Below are 12,088 nucleotides of genomic sequence, written 5' to 3'. Positions count from 1 at the left end.
CTTGTGTCCAGGTCTTCCTTGGCCTCCTTGTGTCCAGGTCTTCCTTGGCCTCCTTGTGTCCAGGTCTTCCTTGGCCTCCTGGGCCAGCGCCTAAGGGCCGTTCCCTTCCAAACCGCCTGGTTTTTTGATTCCTGTCTTATCAGCTGCCTCCACTAAATCAGTGTGTGGACTTGCCTCCTCTCCCGCTTCCCTCCTTATCGCCCATTCCCACCGTGATTCCTGCAACCCATCTATCCAGCAGTTCCCAGAAAGAGATGATATCCCTGGAAGCATTTGCTGGCGAGCGCTAGCGCTGAAAGTAAATACAAATGCCGTGCTGATTTTTGTCATGCTTCTCCACCTTGGGAGGGAGAGGGGGAAGAAATTCCTGCGCCGGCATTGTCTGTCTCTGCTTTTGCTTTCCTCTACGGGCACTAATTGCATCGCAGCCCTCCTGGGGTGGGAGTGCTGCCGGCTCGGCTCTGGCCCTGCTCCACCGCAGCTTAGAGCTGCAGAATTTGTTCACCTCCCTGCAATAAATTGTTCGTGCTTTTGATGGATCTTCAGTGAAATATTTTAATGCGTTCTCGTCGGATGTTCCATTTCCCCGCCCCCCAGGAGCTATTGACAGATGAAAGCACTAACATTGGCTTTACATGGGAATTTAATCGTACCAGCTGTCATGCAGATCCCCGATACAAATATTTTCCACTGTTAATGGTTTCAGTGTGGGCTTTTTTTATGTGATCAAATGTAATCTTGTTTAATGGAGTTTTATTGCTGTGACGCCTTATTCTTTTCACCAGGCTGGACTTTATTTTTAAATCAAGAGAGATTGTTCAGAGGAGAACCAGAGAAACGACTGGAGGGATTGAACGGGACGGGAAGCCTGGGATGAACTGAGTGACTATAGGTCAGCCAGGGCAGGCGAAAAGTGTAAGAGCAAGGGAGAGAAAGGGTCCAGCATGGAAGGAGCAGCCAAGAAGAGGGAGAAATTCAGTCTGATTTTAGATGTGTATGGCTGGGGATAAGGGCAATTGCACAGGGGGGTTGGAAGAGCTTTGAGAGAGGGAGGCATTGCAAACGAGTTGTGTCCAAGGCAGAAAGCATGGATAGTTGTAAAAACAATTCAGTTCAGATCAGTGCTGGGAAAATGCTGCAAGGGCCACTTTTTCAGCAGCCGTAGGAGAGACCGGCTGTGGCTGCTGTGTTTCCACCTCTGGCTGATGCTTCGTTATTGCAGAGCCACCCTCCTGCACATGAGAGGGCAGGCGACCGCAAGCACAACCTGGCATCGTGGGGCTCGGGTTCGGCTCTGGCAGTCCTGCGAGACGGGCAGGAGGCGGCAGGTAGAAGGGCTGGAAGCTGGAGCTGGCACCGGAGTGAGCTGATGCTTTTTGCTTAGAAAGTGTTTCCCCGTTGAAGGGGCTATGAGGCAATGCCGAAATGCTGGACCACTGCAGCTGGAGGGCACAGCCCCAGCCCCTGAATCTCTTCTCTGTGCACATACAGCCGCCATAACTACCATGTGTTCATCTCTTAGGTTGTCCGCACGGAGAAAAACAGCCTGAACAACCGGTTCCTGCCGTGGGATGAGATTGAGACGGAGGCCATCCTGTCCATTGATGACGATGCTCACCTTCGCCACGACGAGATCATGTTTGGGTTCCGGTGAGTAGCCTCTGCACACATAGTCTTTGGACCCAAACTGATGTTTTCCGCATCCAGGGTCTGCTCAGGTGCAGCGTGGCCTCGTGGCTAAAGCCGGGGCCAGAACTAGGACTAGCACATCCCTTCCCATGGCTTTCCAACTCAGTTTCTTGGAGGAGTAATACGTGGTAATGAGCTGTTTAATTAGTGCAGGCGGGTGGACTGATTTCAGGTTGTCCAGGCAACACTGATTCTCACGCTTCCTAACCTCGACTCCTCAGCTTTTGCCGTGCTGATAATGCTCCCTTAATGGTTTTGGGGGTGCCTGGCTTCCTAGGGTGGAAGGAAACTGGAAAACAAATCCAAGAGGCTGTTGCACTCCATCCTTCATGTGCTGTTGGCAAGGCCAGGACGTTCACAGCCGCTGCAGGATGTGATGCTCGTCTGCTCGTGGTGGGCTGCCGTCCTCTTTGCTTGGTGTGACGTTGGGATGTGACGTTGGGATGTGACAGGTATTTTGGTGGTTTTTCCTGCAGAGCATGAAAAAGACAGATGTTACACAGAAAAGGCTGGTGCTGGTTGCTCTCATTCCCACCCCGTTTCTGCTCCAGCATCTGCATTTTCCCTTGTCTTTGCCCCGGCCAAAAACGTCCTGATTACAGAGCCAAGGAAGAAAGCAGTTACGTGGGCTCCTGCCATGGGAGGTTTCTGCAGGCTGCCCCTGCAGCTCGTACAGCTAAACCTCGCCGTCTGCCAAAGAGGCACTGGGGAGTGAGGATGGCACGAGGAGAGAGCGCTGGCGCTCGTTTGGCTGCGGCTCGTCAGCCCGCCGGGCCAGGAGCGGGGGCTGCGATTGCTAATCCGAGAGCACCCGGCAGCTGGCTGGGGGGTGGGAGACGGGGACCGACTCTCCGCTCTCACTGAAACGTGTTGGCTCATGTTTGGGAGGAAGATTAAAAGGCACAAAAACCCAACAAGCTCCCTCTGAGAGATGAGAAACGAGGTGTTAAAGTGATTGAAGCAGGGGAGTAGGCGTCAGGACTCCTGGCTTCCCTTCCCGGCCCCGTTTCAGGCTCTTTATCTGAACTCGGCTGTTTTCTCCCCCTCTTTGGTCTCCGTTTTCCTTCGCTTTACCACAGCACCTGGCTGAGGTTTTACTGATTAGCCCTGGAATGAAATGAAATGAAAATTTTAAGTGCCGTGTATTATTCTCACTCATATCCCTGCTTACAAACACCTTGTTCCCACAAAGCCTCCCTGTGTTAACGCGTTCAGCCAGGGAAGAGACGATGTCTCGGCGACTGAGTGAACCTCTGCCCATAACAACTGTGTTTTGTTGAAACTTTGCTTCGGGCTATAATTCTTGGGGCCAAAAGCCTCTTCTTGCTCTGTTTGCCGCTCAGGAGCGAGCAAACCTTTCTGAGGAGCACACCCAAAATGATTCTCCGGAGAAATCCTTGTTTTTCTGGCTGAGCTGGGAAGGAAAAAGTGTCACGTTTGTAGGAAAGCGAGGCGTGGGAGAAGTGAAAGGGAATGAGTAGTTTCGACTCCGACTTTTCAAAACAATCACATTGGCTTGACAGAAATCGCAGCAAACAAGTCCTTGTTGGGAGGATGGTGCCAGGGAAGCTGCTGGCGGTGTTAATTACTCAGTTTTCATTGCCAGGTTATATGGGAGTTTCATTGATTTGAGTAGAGCATATAACAATAAAGACACCTTCGCTCCTGGCTGTGTCAGTACGTGTAATGAAAGCTCGGGGCTCTCGGAAACTCGGTCTCTTCAGCAGCCTGCGACTGCCCTGCAGCCATCGCTTCTGCAGCTCTCCGCGGGAGCGGGGGTTGTGGGAGGAACTCGCATCCACACGAGGAAAAAAACCAAACCAGCCACTTTCTGCCCCATTTTGTGCCTGTGAAGAAGGGAAAACCCTTCCGTGTCCAGCAGGCTCCTGCTTGGGACTTGTTTCTTGTAGTCCAGAGTCACCGGGTTTGGAGATGCAGCTTGGACACTAACCGTTAGGGAGATGGGATCGGACAATCGGAAGGAAGCCGGCAGCCCTGCCAGTGGAAGCTGGATTTATTTCCCAGGTTAGGCATTACGCACTGATGTTTTTCTTAATTATTCCTGCCGGTGTTGCAGCTATTCTGTGGGATTTCTCTGGAGGAGAGTAAGCTTCAGATGAGAGCAGAATATTAAGCAAGCCCACGCTCTCACGTGCAAACCTCAGGATTCAATTCCCGACGGCTGGACTGTGAGTGTGAGGGTGAAGGATGCGCTTACAGCCCCCACGTTTTTTCCCGTATGGACAGAGCCCGGGAAGCAGCCGGGTGCCGGTTTGGGATGGGAAGCTGGCAGTTTGGTAGTCCAGACCTTCTGTCTGGAGTCACCAGGGTCTTCAGCATCTCAGCAGCTTTCCTAAAGGGAGCTTGATGTTATCTCGACTTTACAGAGGAGGAAGCTGAGCTTCTGGGAGGTGGAAAGTCCCAGGGATTTGGGGGAAGAGGCCAGGAGACACTGGGTTCCTCCCATGCCAAGCCCTGGCTGCTCTGGACTTTGTGTAGAGGGAAGTAAGAGAGAAGCAGTGCTGGCATGTGTGTCGTGCAGTGACGCCCCTGCATGGGCTGTGGGAAGCTGGTGACGAATGGAAGAGTTTCCCATCTCGCTGCCTTTCACTGCCTCTTTCTGTCTTTCCATCCGAGGTCTTAAGTTTTCCATTCTCTGTGTAATTCAGAAACTAATTTGGGGCCACTGGGCTTTTTTGTTAGTTTTGATCTAAACCTACAGAACAGCCTTTATGAGTTAGAAAAATCCCTAATTTATGAGTTAGGAGCACTTTCCATGTGAATAAGCAACTCAAACGTGCCTCTAGGAGAGGACCAAGGTGAGAAGCTCAGCTTTGTGCCAAGCAACGTTGGTCTGTGCTCACAGCCCGTGCTTGGGAGAGTTGGCTGAGGGATGCTTCGATTCACATCTAACAGCTTTTAACCTTTTAGAAGAGCACGTCAACAAATTCTGCCTGTCCGTTAAAGCCAAGATTTCTGCATTCAGCCTTTTCCTGTACTGCAATGGGAAAGAAATGGGAGTTATCTTGGGGAGAGTCCTTGCTCACGTGTCACTCAGGCAGCTGTGATGGCTTGTCCATCCCTCCTAGCGACAGTGGAGCTTTGGTGCTGTGGCGGTGGGCGAGCTTGCACTGAACAGCCTACCTAAAAAGACACCTTTTGCGTGTTGGAGTTTTCTGTGTTTTTATTTAAAAAAATTAAATGGCTGTTAAAGCAAGGCAATTGCATGTTTTAACGATGTTTATCCTTTTTTTCCCAAACTACAATGTGTGTTGGCCATTCTTTGGATGAGCAGTTGCCAAACTTTTTAATGTACAGGCATTTCCATTGCTTGCAGCCCGCCTTGGGAGCCGGTCCGTTGGCGTCGAGGGCATAGTCCTGTGGGTAGTGGTTCTCGGCCAGAGCTGTGCTCATCTCTGGACGGGCTCCCTGGGTTTGTGTCTCACTGAAAGGCTTTGTGTTTGCAGTGTCTGGAGAGAGGCAAGGGACCGCATCGTTGGCTTCCCAGGGCGCTACCACGCGTGGGACATCCCCCATCAGTCCTGGCTCTACAACTCCAACTACTCTTGCGAGCTCTCTATGGTGCTCACTGGTGCTGCCTTCTTCCACAAGGTGAGAAATCATGGCCACAAAGCTTTCCATTCCTTCTCAGGGTAACCACAGTCTGTATGTTAGTGGGGTGGTTTTTTTTAAAGAACAGGTTTAGGAGCTCACCACTCCTTTTCCCTCGCTTCCTCCAAACTGAAACGCAGCCAGCGACTGGTCTGTGTCCCAGCGAACGCTCTCCTCGAGGAGCAGCTTATGTTTGTGCCACGTGAGAAGCACCGTGGCACTGAAGCAGGCGGATGGAGCGCAGAGGCCGAGCACGTTTCAGCCATGCTGTCGGTCACGGCGAGGGCGAGGCCGGCCACGGGATTGCCTGCCCTGTGTCTTTACTGTAGCATCTTTAATCTTACAGACTCAAAGTGTTGCAAGGGGTAGTTTGCAGGGAGGTCGGGCGTTTCTGCAGCTGCGTGGAGGCACAGGCTGGCTGATAGATGTGGGAGGTGGCTGGTCTGCATTGGAAGGGAGCGGTGCAGAAAGTGGCTTCGTGACCTGTGCCTTTCTGTATGGGAGAGACAACAGCGGGCAAACAGGCCTTGAGAAAAGGGTGGGCTGTTTTCCCCAGGGGACTGTCCTGAGCCGTCATATTGCACTGGGAAGGTTATCCACCACCTACTGCTGCCATGCTGACTCTGCAGCAGCAAAGACAGGAAGATCTGAAGGGGCTGAAACCACCATTCCTCGATTTCTGAAGTTACAGGAGCCTCGGGACTCGGCGAGGGTGGTGGCTGTGGGGTAGATTTGCTGCTGCTGTGGCTACAGCAGCTCTCCTTGGTGCAGGATTAACTCTGTTGTGGGGAGTCTCTCCACTGGCATCCTTCAACTCCTAGTCAGACAAGTCCCAGCGAACCGTCTTGATAGTCACCTGCGGTGCCATGACTGCTCCAGGTCTGGCGCGGATGGCACCAGCGATGGGTGGGCACTTGCTGCTCGGGACCGCCTTGAGCAACGTTGCGCCTTTCTGTCCTTTTCAGTACTACGCCTACCTGTACTCCTACGTGATGCCGCAAGCCATCCGCGACATGGTGGATGAATACATCAACTGCGAGGACATCGCCATGAATTTCCTGGTCTCTCACCTGACGAGAAAGCCTCCCATAAAGGTAAGCTGCCAGGCGGGAGTTTGTACTGGGCTTTGCATTTCTGGAGGAACAGTGGTTTGGCCGATGACTTTGAAAGGTAAGCGGCGTGTTAGGAGGCTGCTCTGCTCCAGGGGAAATCCAGCTCCCTTTCTCTCAGCGCAGCCTGGTGCAGAAGCTGTGCTGTGCAGCACGTGCTGCCCTTACCAAAATCTGAGTGCATCACGTCTCTGAAGCGCTGTGCTTCAAGCGTGATGTGCTCGAAGCTGTCAGCATGTCCCCTCTCCGGCCTCGAGGAGATGTAGTGTGTGTTCAAAAAGGCGTGAAAACTCAGTACAGCCCTTAGAAGCAGCCAAATCCCCGCCATGACGAGCAGATGAATTGGAGTTTGACTTACGCTGCAGCTCAGACCAGAGGGTTTCCTGGCTCAGCAAAGGCCCTTCTGAGCAGCTGATCCTGAAAAGACGAATTTCTTTCTTTCCGTAACATACAGCACAAGTAGGAATTATTTCCTTGCTGATTTTGTATAGCTTTCCAGAGACATTTAGGCTCATCTGCATGCAGAGGGCTGTTGGTTCCAAACACTGCAGCCCAGCTGAAATTTCCCTGCCCTGCGATAACAAATTGAATGTCACAATTTTGAGCCCGAATTTCAGATGCAGATCATTCTGCTCTTTATCGCTGCTGGCAAACTGCTCTTTACAGCCCTGCATATGTCTCACTGTCACAAGCCAGCTGCCTTGGAGACGGGTCTTGGCCATAAATATGATGGGTGGGTTTTTCTGTGTGGTGTTCCTCCCATCTGGAGCTACTATGAAGTGGAGGTTGTAGAGTTTGGTGCAGCTGAGAGGAGGATCAGACCAAAACCAAAGGGCACTGCAATGGGATGTCTGATTCAAGACAGACGAGGAGGCCCTTTAATCAACGGGTGGTCCTACAGCACCTCCTGAAAACTGGAGCCCCCTCCAAAGATCCTACTCTGGGTGCCTAAAACAAGAGGTGCCCCAAACTGCTAATTCTTCTGGAGCATCTGTGGCCAGCAGGTCGAGGGAGGGGATTCTGCCCCTCAACTCCGCTCTGGTGAGACCCCCCGGGAGCACTGCGTCCAGCTCTGGGGTCCCCAGCACAGGGAAGACATGGACCTGTTGGAGCGGGTCCAGAGGAGGCCACGGAGATGGTGAGAGGGCTGGAACAGCTCTGCTGTGAGGACAGGCTGGGAGAGATGGGGTTGCTCAGCCTGGAGAAGAGAAAGATCCGGGGAGACCTTCCTGCGGCCTTTCAGTACTTCAAGGGGGCCAATAAGAAAGATGGGGACAGACTTTTTAGTAGGGCCTGTAGTGATAGGACAAGGGTTAACGGTTTAAAACTAAAAGGGGAGATTCAAACTAGATAGAAGGAAGAAATTGTTCATGCTGAGGGTGGTGAAACCCTGGCAGAGGTTGCCCAGAGAGGTGGTGGATGCCCCATCCCTGGAAACATTCCAGGTCAGGTTGGATGGGGCTCTGAGCAACCTGGTCTGGTTGGAGATGTCCCTGCTCATGGCAGGGGGTTGGACTAGATGAACTTCAAAGGTCCCTTCCCACCCAAACCATGCTGTGATTCTATCTGTAGCCAGTGAAAGGAGAGGAGTTCCTTTTTCAAGGTCTTTTTTTTTCCTGAAACAGCTTCTCAAGTGTTAAACCAGAAAAACGTAACTAATCTTTTAGCAGATCATCGTGTCCCCCTTTAAGTCTCTGCTCTGACAGAGCTGGTGTGGACCATGTCCTTTCTTGCCTGACCGGGCAGCTGGGGAGAGCACGGCCGAATCTGTGCCCGATCTGTGGCATGTCATGAAGGACGTCAAGCCAAGTCCCCCCACGCAGTGCCTTGGGGGCAGGCAGGGTGTCCCCCCTGGCCGGGGTGTTGTGGGCAGCGTGGCAGCAACCGTCTTTTGCCCTTCTCATTGCAGGTGACTTCCCGCTGGACTTTCCGCTGCCCTGGGTGCCCCCAGGCGCTTTCGCACGACGACTCTCACTTCCATGAACGACACAAGTGCATCAACTTCTTCGTCAAGGTGTACGGGTACATGCCCCTCCTGTACACCCAGTTCCGCGTGGACTCAGTCCTCTTCAAGACCCGCCTGCCCCACGACAAGACAAAATGCTTCAAGTTCATCTAGAAGCGGGAGGCAGCCGGGCGCCCTCGGCTCTCCGAACTTTGGCCGGAGGCGGGTGAGGGCAGAGGGTGGCTTTTTTGACGGGGCTGCGAGTGCAAAACGCCTTTTGCTGTTGACTCCGGCCTCCCTCCCGCGGAGCAAAAGGGACGTCCTGGATTTGGATGGGCACGTTTCCCCCTCCCATCCCGCTCTCCCAACAGCGACTCGACCGAGCAGCAGGGAACAGGATCTCACGACTTGTGTAAAGACACTCCCTAGGATCATACACTGAGGAATGGCACGTTGGCTAGTGGCTCTGCCCCTTCGCTAGCCAAGGGCAACCATTCTTTTTAATTATAATAATTGTTATTTAAAATGAAAGTGTTTTAGATTTGCCGCGTGAGGCTTTTTTTTTTTTTTTTCCTTTTCTTTTCCCCCCTCCTCTTCCCCTTTTCCCCTCTGGACCTGTCTGTCCACTCAAGGGGGACCGCAGTGAGGCCGGGTTGGAGGTGTTTGACTGCAGAGAGGTTATTCCCAGCATCAAGGCAGCTCCGCTCACCGCTGCTGTCCCCATTCTTTCTCCTGCGGGGCAGCCCTTCTCCTCCCCTCTTGCACACCACGACCCGGCTCGTCTTGCCCTGTGGCTACTACTGAGGACATTTAGGTGTCGTCCAGTGATGAGCTCTTCGCTCTGCTCTGCTCACCACCCTGAGCCCTGCCCTCGGAGAGGGGCAAGCAGGGAAGAGGTTGGCCCCGAAGGGTCCTTCCCCGGCTCCCAGCACCGCTCCGGGTCCCGTGCTGCAGCCCCGGGGGAGTTCGGTTGCTGCGTTCTCGTTCTCAGTGTCCTTTTTCCACCCTGTGCGACACGCCACAGGCGCTGCTAAACCTCTGAAGGTGGGGAGCGTGTTTGGGGCTTGGGAACGATCCCTCTGCAGCACAGCAGGGGCTGGCGATGCCCCAGGCTCGCGCCTTCGAGCGGGCTGCCTTGGCCTGCCCTTTTCCTACAGCCGCTGCAGCGCCAAAGGCAGCTGCGGAGAGTCTCCGAGTCTGGCCTGGCCTTTCACAAGCGCTTTGGGACTTTTCCTCCTGTCCCTCAGGGCCTCGTTCACTGGCCCTGGAGAGCTGCTCCAGCAGCACCCCAAGATTGGCTGTGTGAGCCTTTGCTGATAAAACAAACCTCCTTCCCAAAAGCATCCAAGGGTGGTCAGGGGCTGCTGAGAGCCGGCTTTTCGCGGTGCCCGGTCCCTGCCAGGGGAGCAGGCAGTAGTTCAGCTTTCAGTGCCGGTGCGATGGGAGTCGGGATATCGGGGCCGTCTCTTGAGATCGCTTCACATTTTGCAGAGTGGAGGAAGAAGACACTGCCCCTTCATCTGTGCGCAGCCAAGCAGAGCCGGAGCGAAGTGCCAACCCAGCCTGTGTGTGCCGGAGCCGGGGCTGCACCGTGGGCCAGAGTCCCCACTCTGCCTCATCCCTCATCCCCCATCCCAGAGGGAAACGTGCCCATGTCGGGATTGTCCGTGGGCCTCAGCATAACTGCCTTAAACCCCCATCCTGTCCACGCTCGTGCCCTGGCTTTGGGCTGCGTTCGAAGGTTAATCCCACCAAGAGCTTTCCTTCACCTGAACTGGGAGACGCCTCTGGGATCGCGTTCATGGGGCTGTTTTTGGAGCTTGTTTGTCTCCCACCACAGCGAAACACTGTTACGTCTGTGCGATCGCCCAGCCTCTGACAGCTCGACTCGCTGCTCCGTTCTGCTTCGATCCCGTCCCGTAACAGGAGGGAAGGACACGGGTTGCCCCCTCTGCTGTGATGTTCTCCCTCAGTGTGTCCCAGATGTTTAAGGGCAGCCTGGAGAAGCTCTTGCTGGGCAGATGGGAAGATGAAACTTGTGTGATTCACCTCAATGTCGCTGGTTTTCCTGGCCCGACTTCAGCGCAGCAGGCTGCAGCTCAGCATCCCGGCATCCTGCAGCAGAAGGTTTTACCACCTGGTTGTGTCGCTGGTGTGTCCCAACAGAGGAGCAGGGATGGTCCGTCAGCAGCTCCCGGCCTCACCCGTAAGGTCAGCTCTGTCCGCACTCCTCTCCTGCGGCACGTTTTGGGGTGTTAAGTGGCCTCTCCAGCCACGTTTCAGCCATTTTTCCTGCCAGCCCCATGGGTGGGGGTCACCGACACTTGCTCCTTGGGAAGGGGCAGGGACGAGGCAGCCCGTCCCCAGCAGAGCCGACGGCTCCTGCCCTCACCAGCACTACAGACCACAGCGAGATATGACTCAAGGCTTCTCTTCTTCTCTCTGTTTTTTTTCCTTTCCACTCTCTTTTGTTTTAACATCGGGTGCTCAAAACGGAGCATGTGAAGACTCACAGTCTCCTTAAAAATGCGATCGGAGGCTGCTGCGAGGCCCCGGAACACCTGGAAGGTTGTTTTCTGCCCTGCTTGGAGTGGAAACACGGCGCTCGGCAGCAGCTTCAGCATCCCTGAGGGGCCTGACGCTCCTCTGCCGCTGGCTTTAATTCTCCCCTCGTTAGGAGGTGGTTCATTAGCAGTGATGCAGTCGCCCATGTACAGCACAGGTCCCTGGTGTCAGCCAAGGGTGGAGGCAGCTCTGCCTTTCCCAGCGCTCTGCCCGCGCCGCAGGAGTCAAACGGGAGTAAGGAGGGATGCTGGCAGCTGTGGATTGCACTTTATATAAATAGAGAGATACACTTCTCAGCAACTTATTTCTTAAGGGAAATTTTATTATTCTGCAGAGAGACTGTAATACAGGGAGCTCGGAAAATGGGGACGTGCCGTGAGGCATTTGTGTTGCTGTTTGCATCGGGGGGGGCTTGGGGTTTGCTGAGCCTCGTCGCTTGGCTGCAGTCGGAGCTGGCGGCACCCCCAAGGTTGGGGGTTTCTTCTTTCCGTTGGTGCGGTTCAGTTCAAGGCCAGTAGAAATGTAGAGATCAGCGGCGGAAATACAAATGGTTCTTCCTCCCAGGCTCTTAACACGCTCGCCTCTTGCCCAAAGCGTTGGTTTTTTGGAGGATCCCCGGTGCTGCGGTAGCCGGGGGTCAGTCTCGGAGCGTTACGGTAGCGGGGGGAGAGGCTGCGTGATGGGATGGCTGTGCGTGTCGTGGGACGGTTTCCTCCTTGCTGAGACCCCCCGAAGGGGGAGGATTTGGGGGTGAAGGGCTGAACGGGTGCTGCGAGTCGCTGATGGCAGCTGCCGGGGGGGGACGTGCTGGGTGGCAGCAGCGGTGGGAGGGACGCGGTGCCACAAGGAAACTAGATGCCAGCGAGAGCATCTCCTTCCCCGCCCGCAGGGCTGGTGCTGTCCCTCCCCGTTCTCTGCTGCTGTGGCTCTTTCCCAAATCTTCCCAAATAGCCACCAAAACCCCTCCGGAGCACAGGCTTGTGAGTCACACCCAGACTTTCTGCTCCTGAGACATCCGAGGATCTGAGGTGTCCTTAGGCTTCCGTCCACCGTCAGGGAGGAGAGGAGCGTTTCTGGAGAGCAGTCCAGCCCGTGCCACCGTCCCAGTCATCCTCCTTTGCGACCCGTCGCTCTCCCGTGGTTTCCAGGGGGTCCCAGGGTAACTCCG

At 54.5% G+C, this 12,088-nt stretch overlaps 1 protein-coding gene across 1 annotated transcript in view; it reads left to right on the top strand.

Moving 5' to 3' along the window:
- Positions 1 to 8,862, top strand: part of EXTL3 (exostosin like glycosyltransferase 3) — a 109,636-nt gene extending 100,774 nt beyond the window's left edge. Inside the window, exons 5-8 of the mRNA XM_059833553.1 lie at positions 1,523 to 1,650; positions 5,157 to 5,301; positions 6,267 to 6,395; positions 8,320 to 8,862. Coding sequence (XP_059689536.1) covers positions 1,523 to 1,650; positions 5,157 to 5,301; positions 6,267 to 6,395; positions 8,320 to 8,529 — 612 coding nt within the window. The 3' untranslated portion in view covers positions 8,530 to 8,862. The remainder of the gene's footprint in view (positions 1 to 1,522; positions 1,651 to 5,156; positions 5,302 to 6,266; positions 6,396 to 8,319) is intronic.
- Positions 8,863 to 12,088: the final 3,226 nt, after the last annotated feature.

Source organism: Gavia stellata, chromosome 2, assembly GCF_030936135.1.
Source record: "Gavia stellata isolate bGavSte3 chromosome 2, bGavSte3.hap2, whole genome shotgun sequence".
Taxonomy (NCBI): Eukaryota; Metazoa; Chordata; class Aves; order Gaviiformes; family Gaviidae; genus Gavia; species Gavia stellata.
This window is presented reverse-complemented; position numbering and strand designations above follow the sequence as displayed.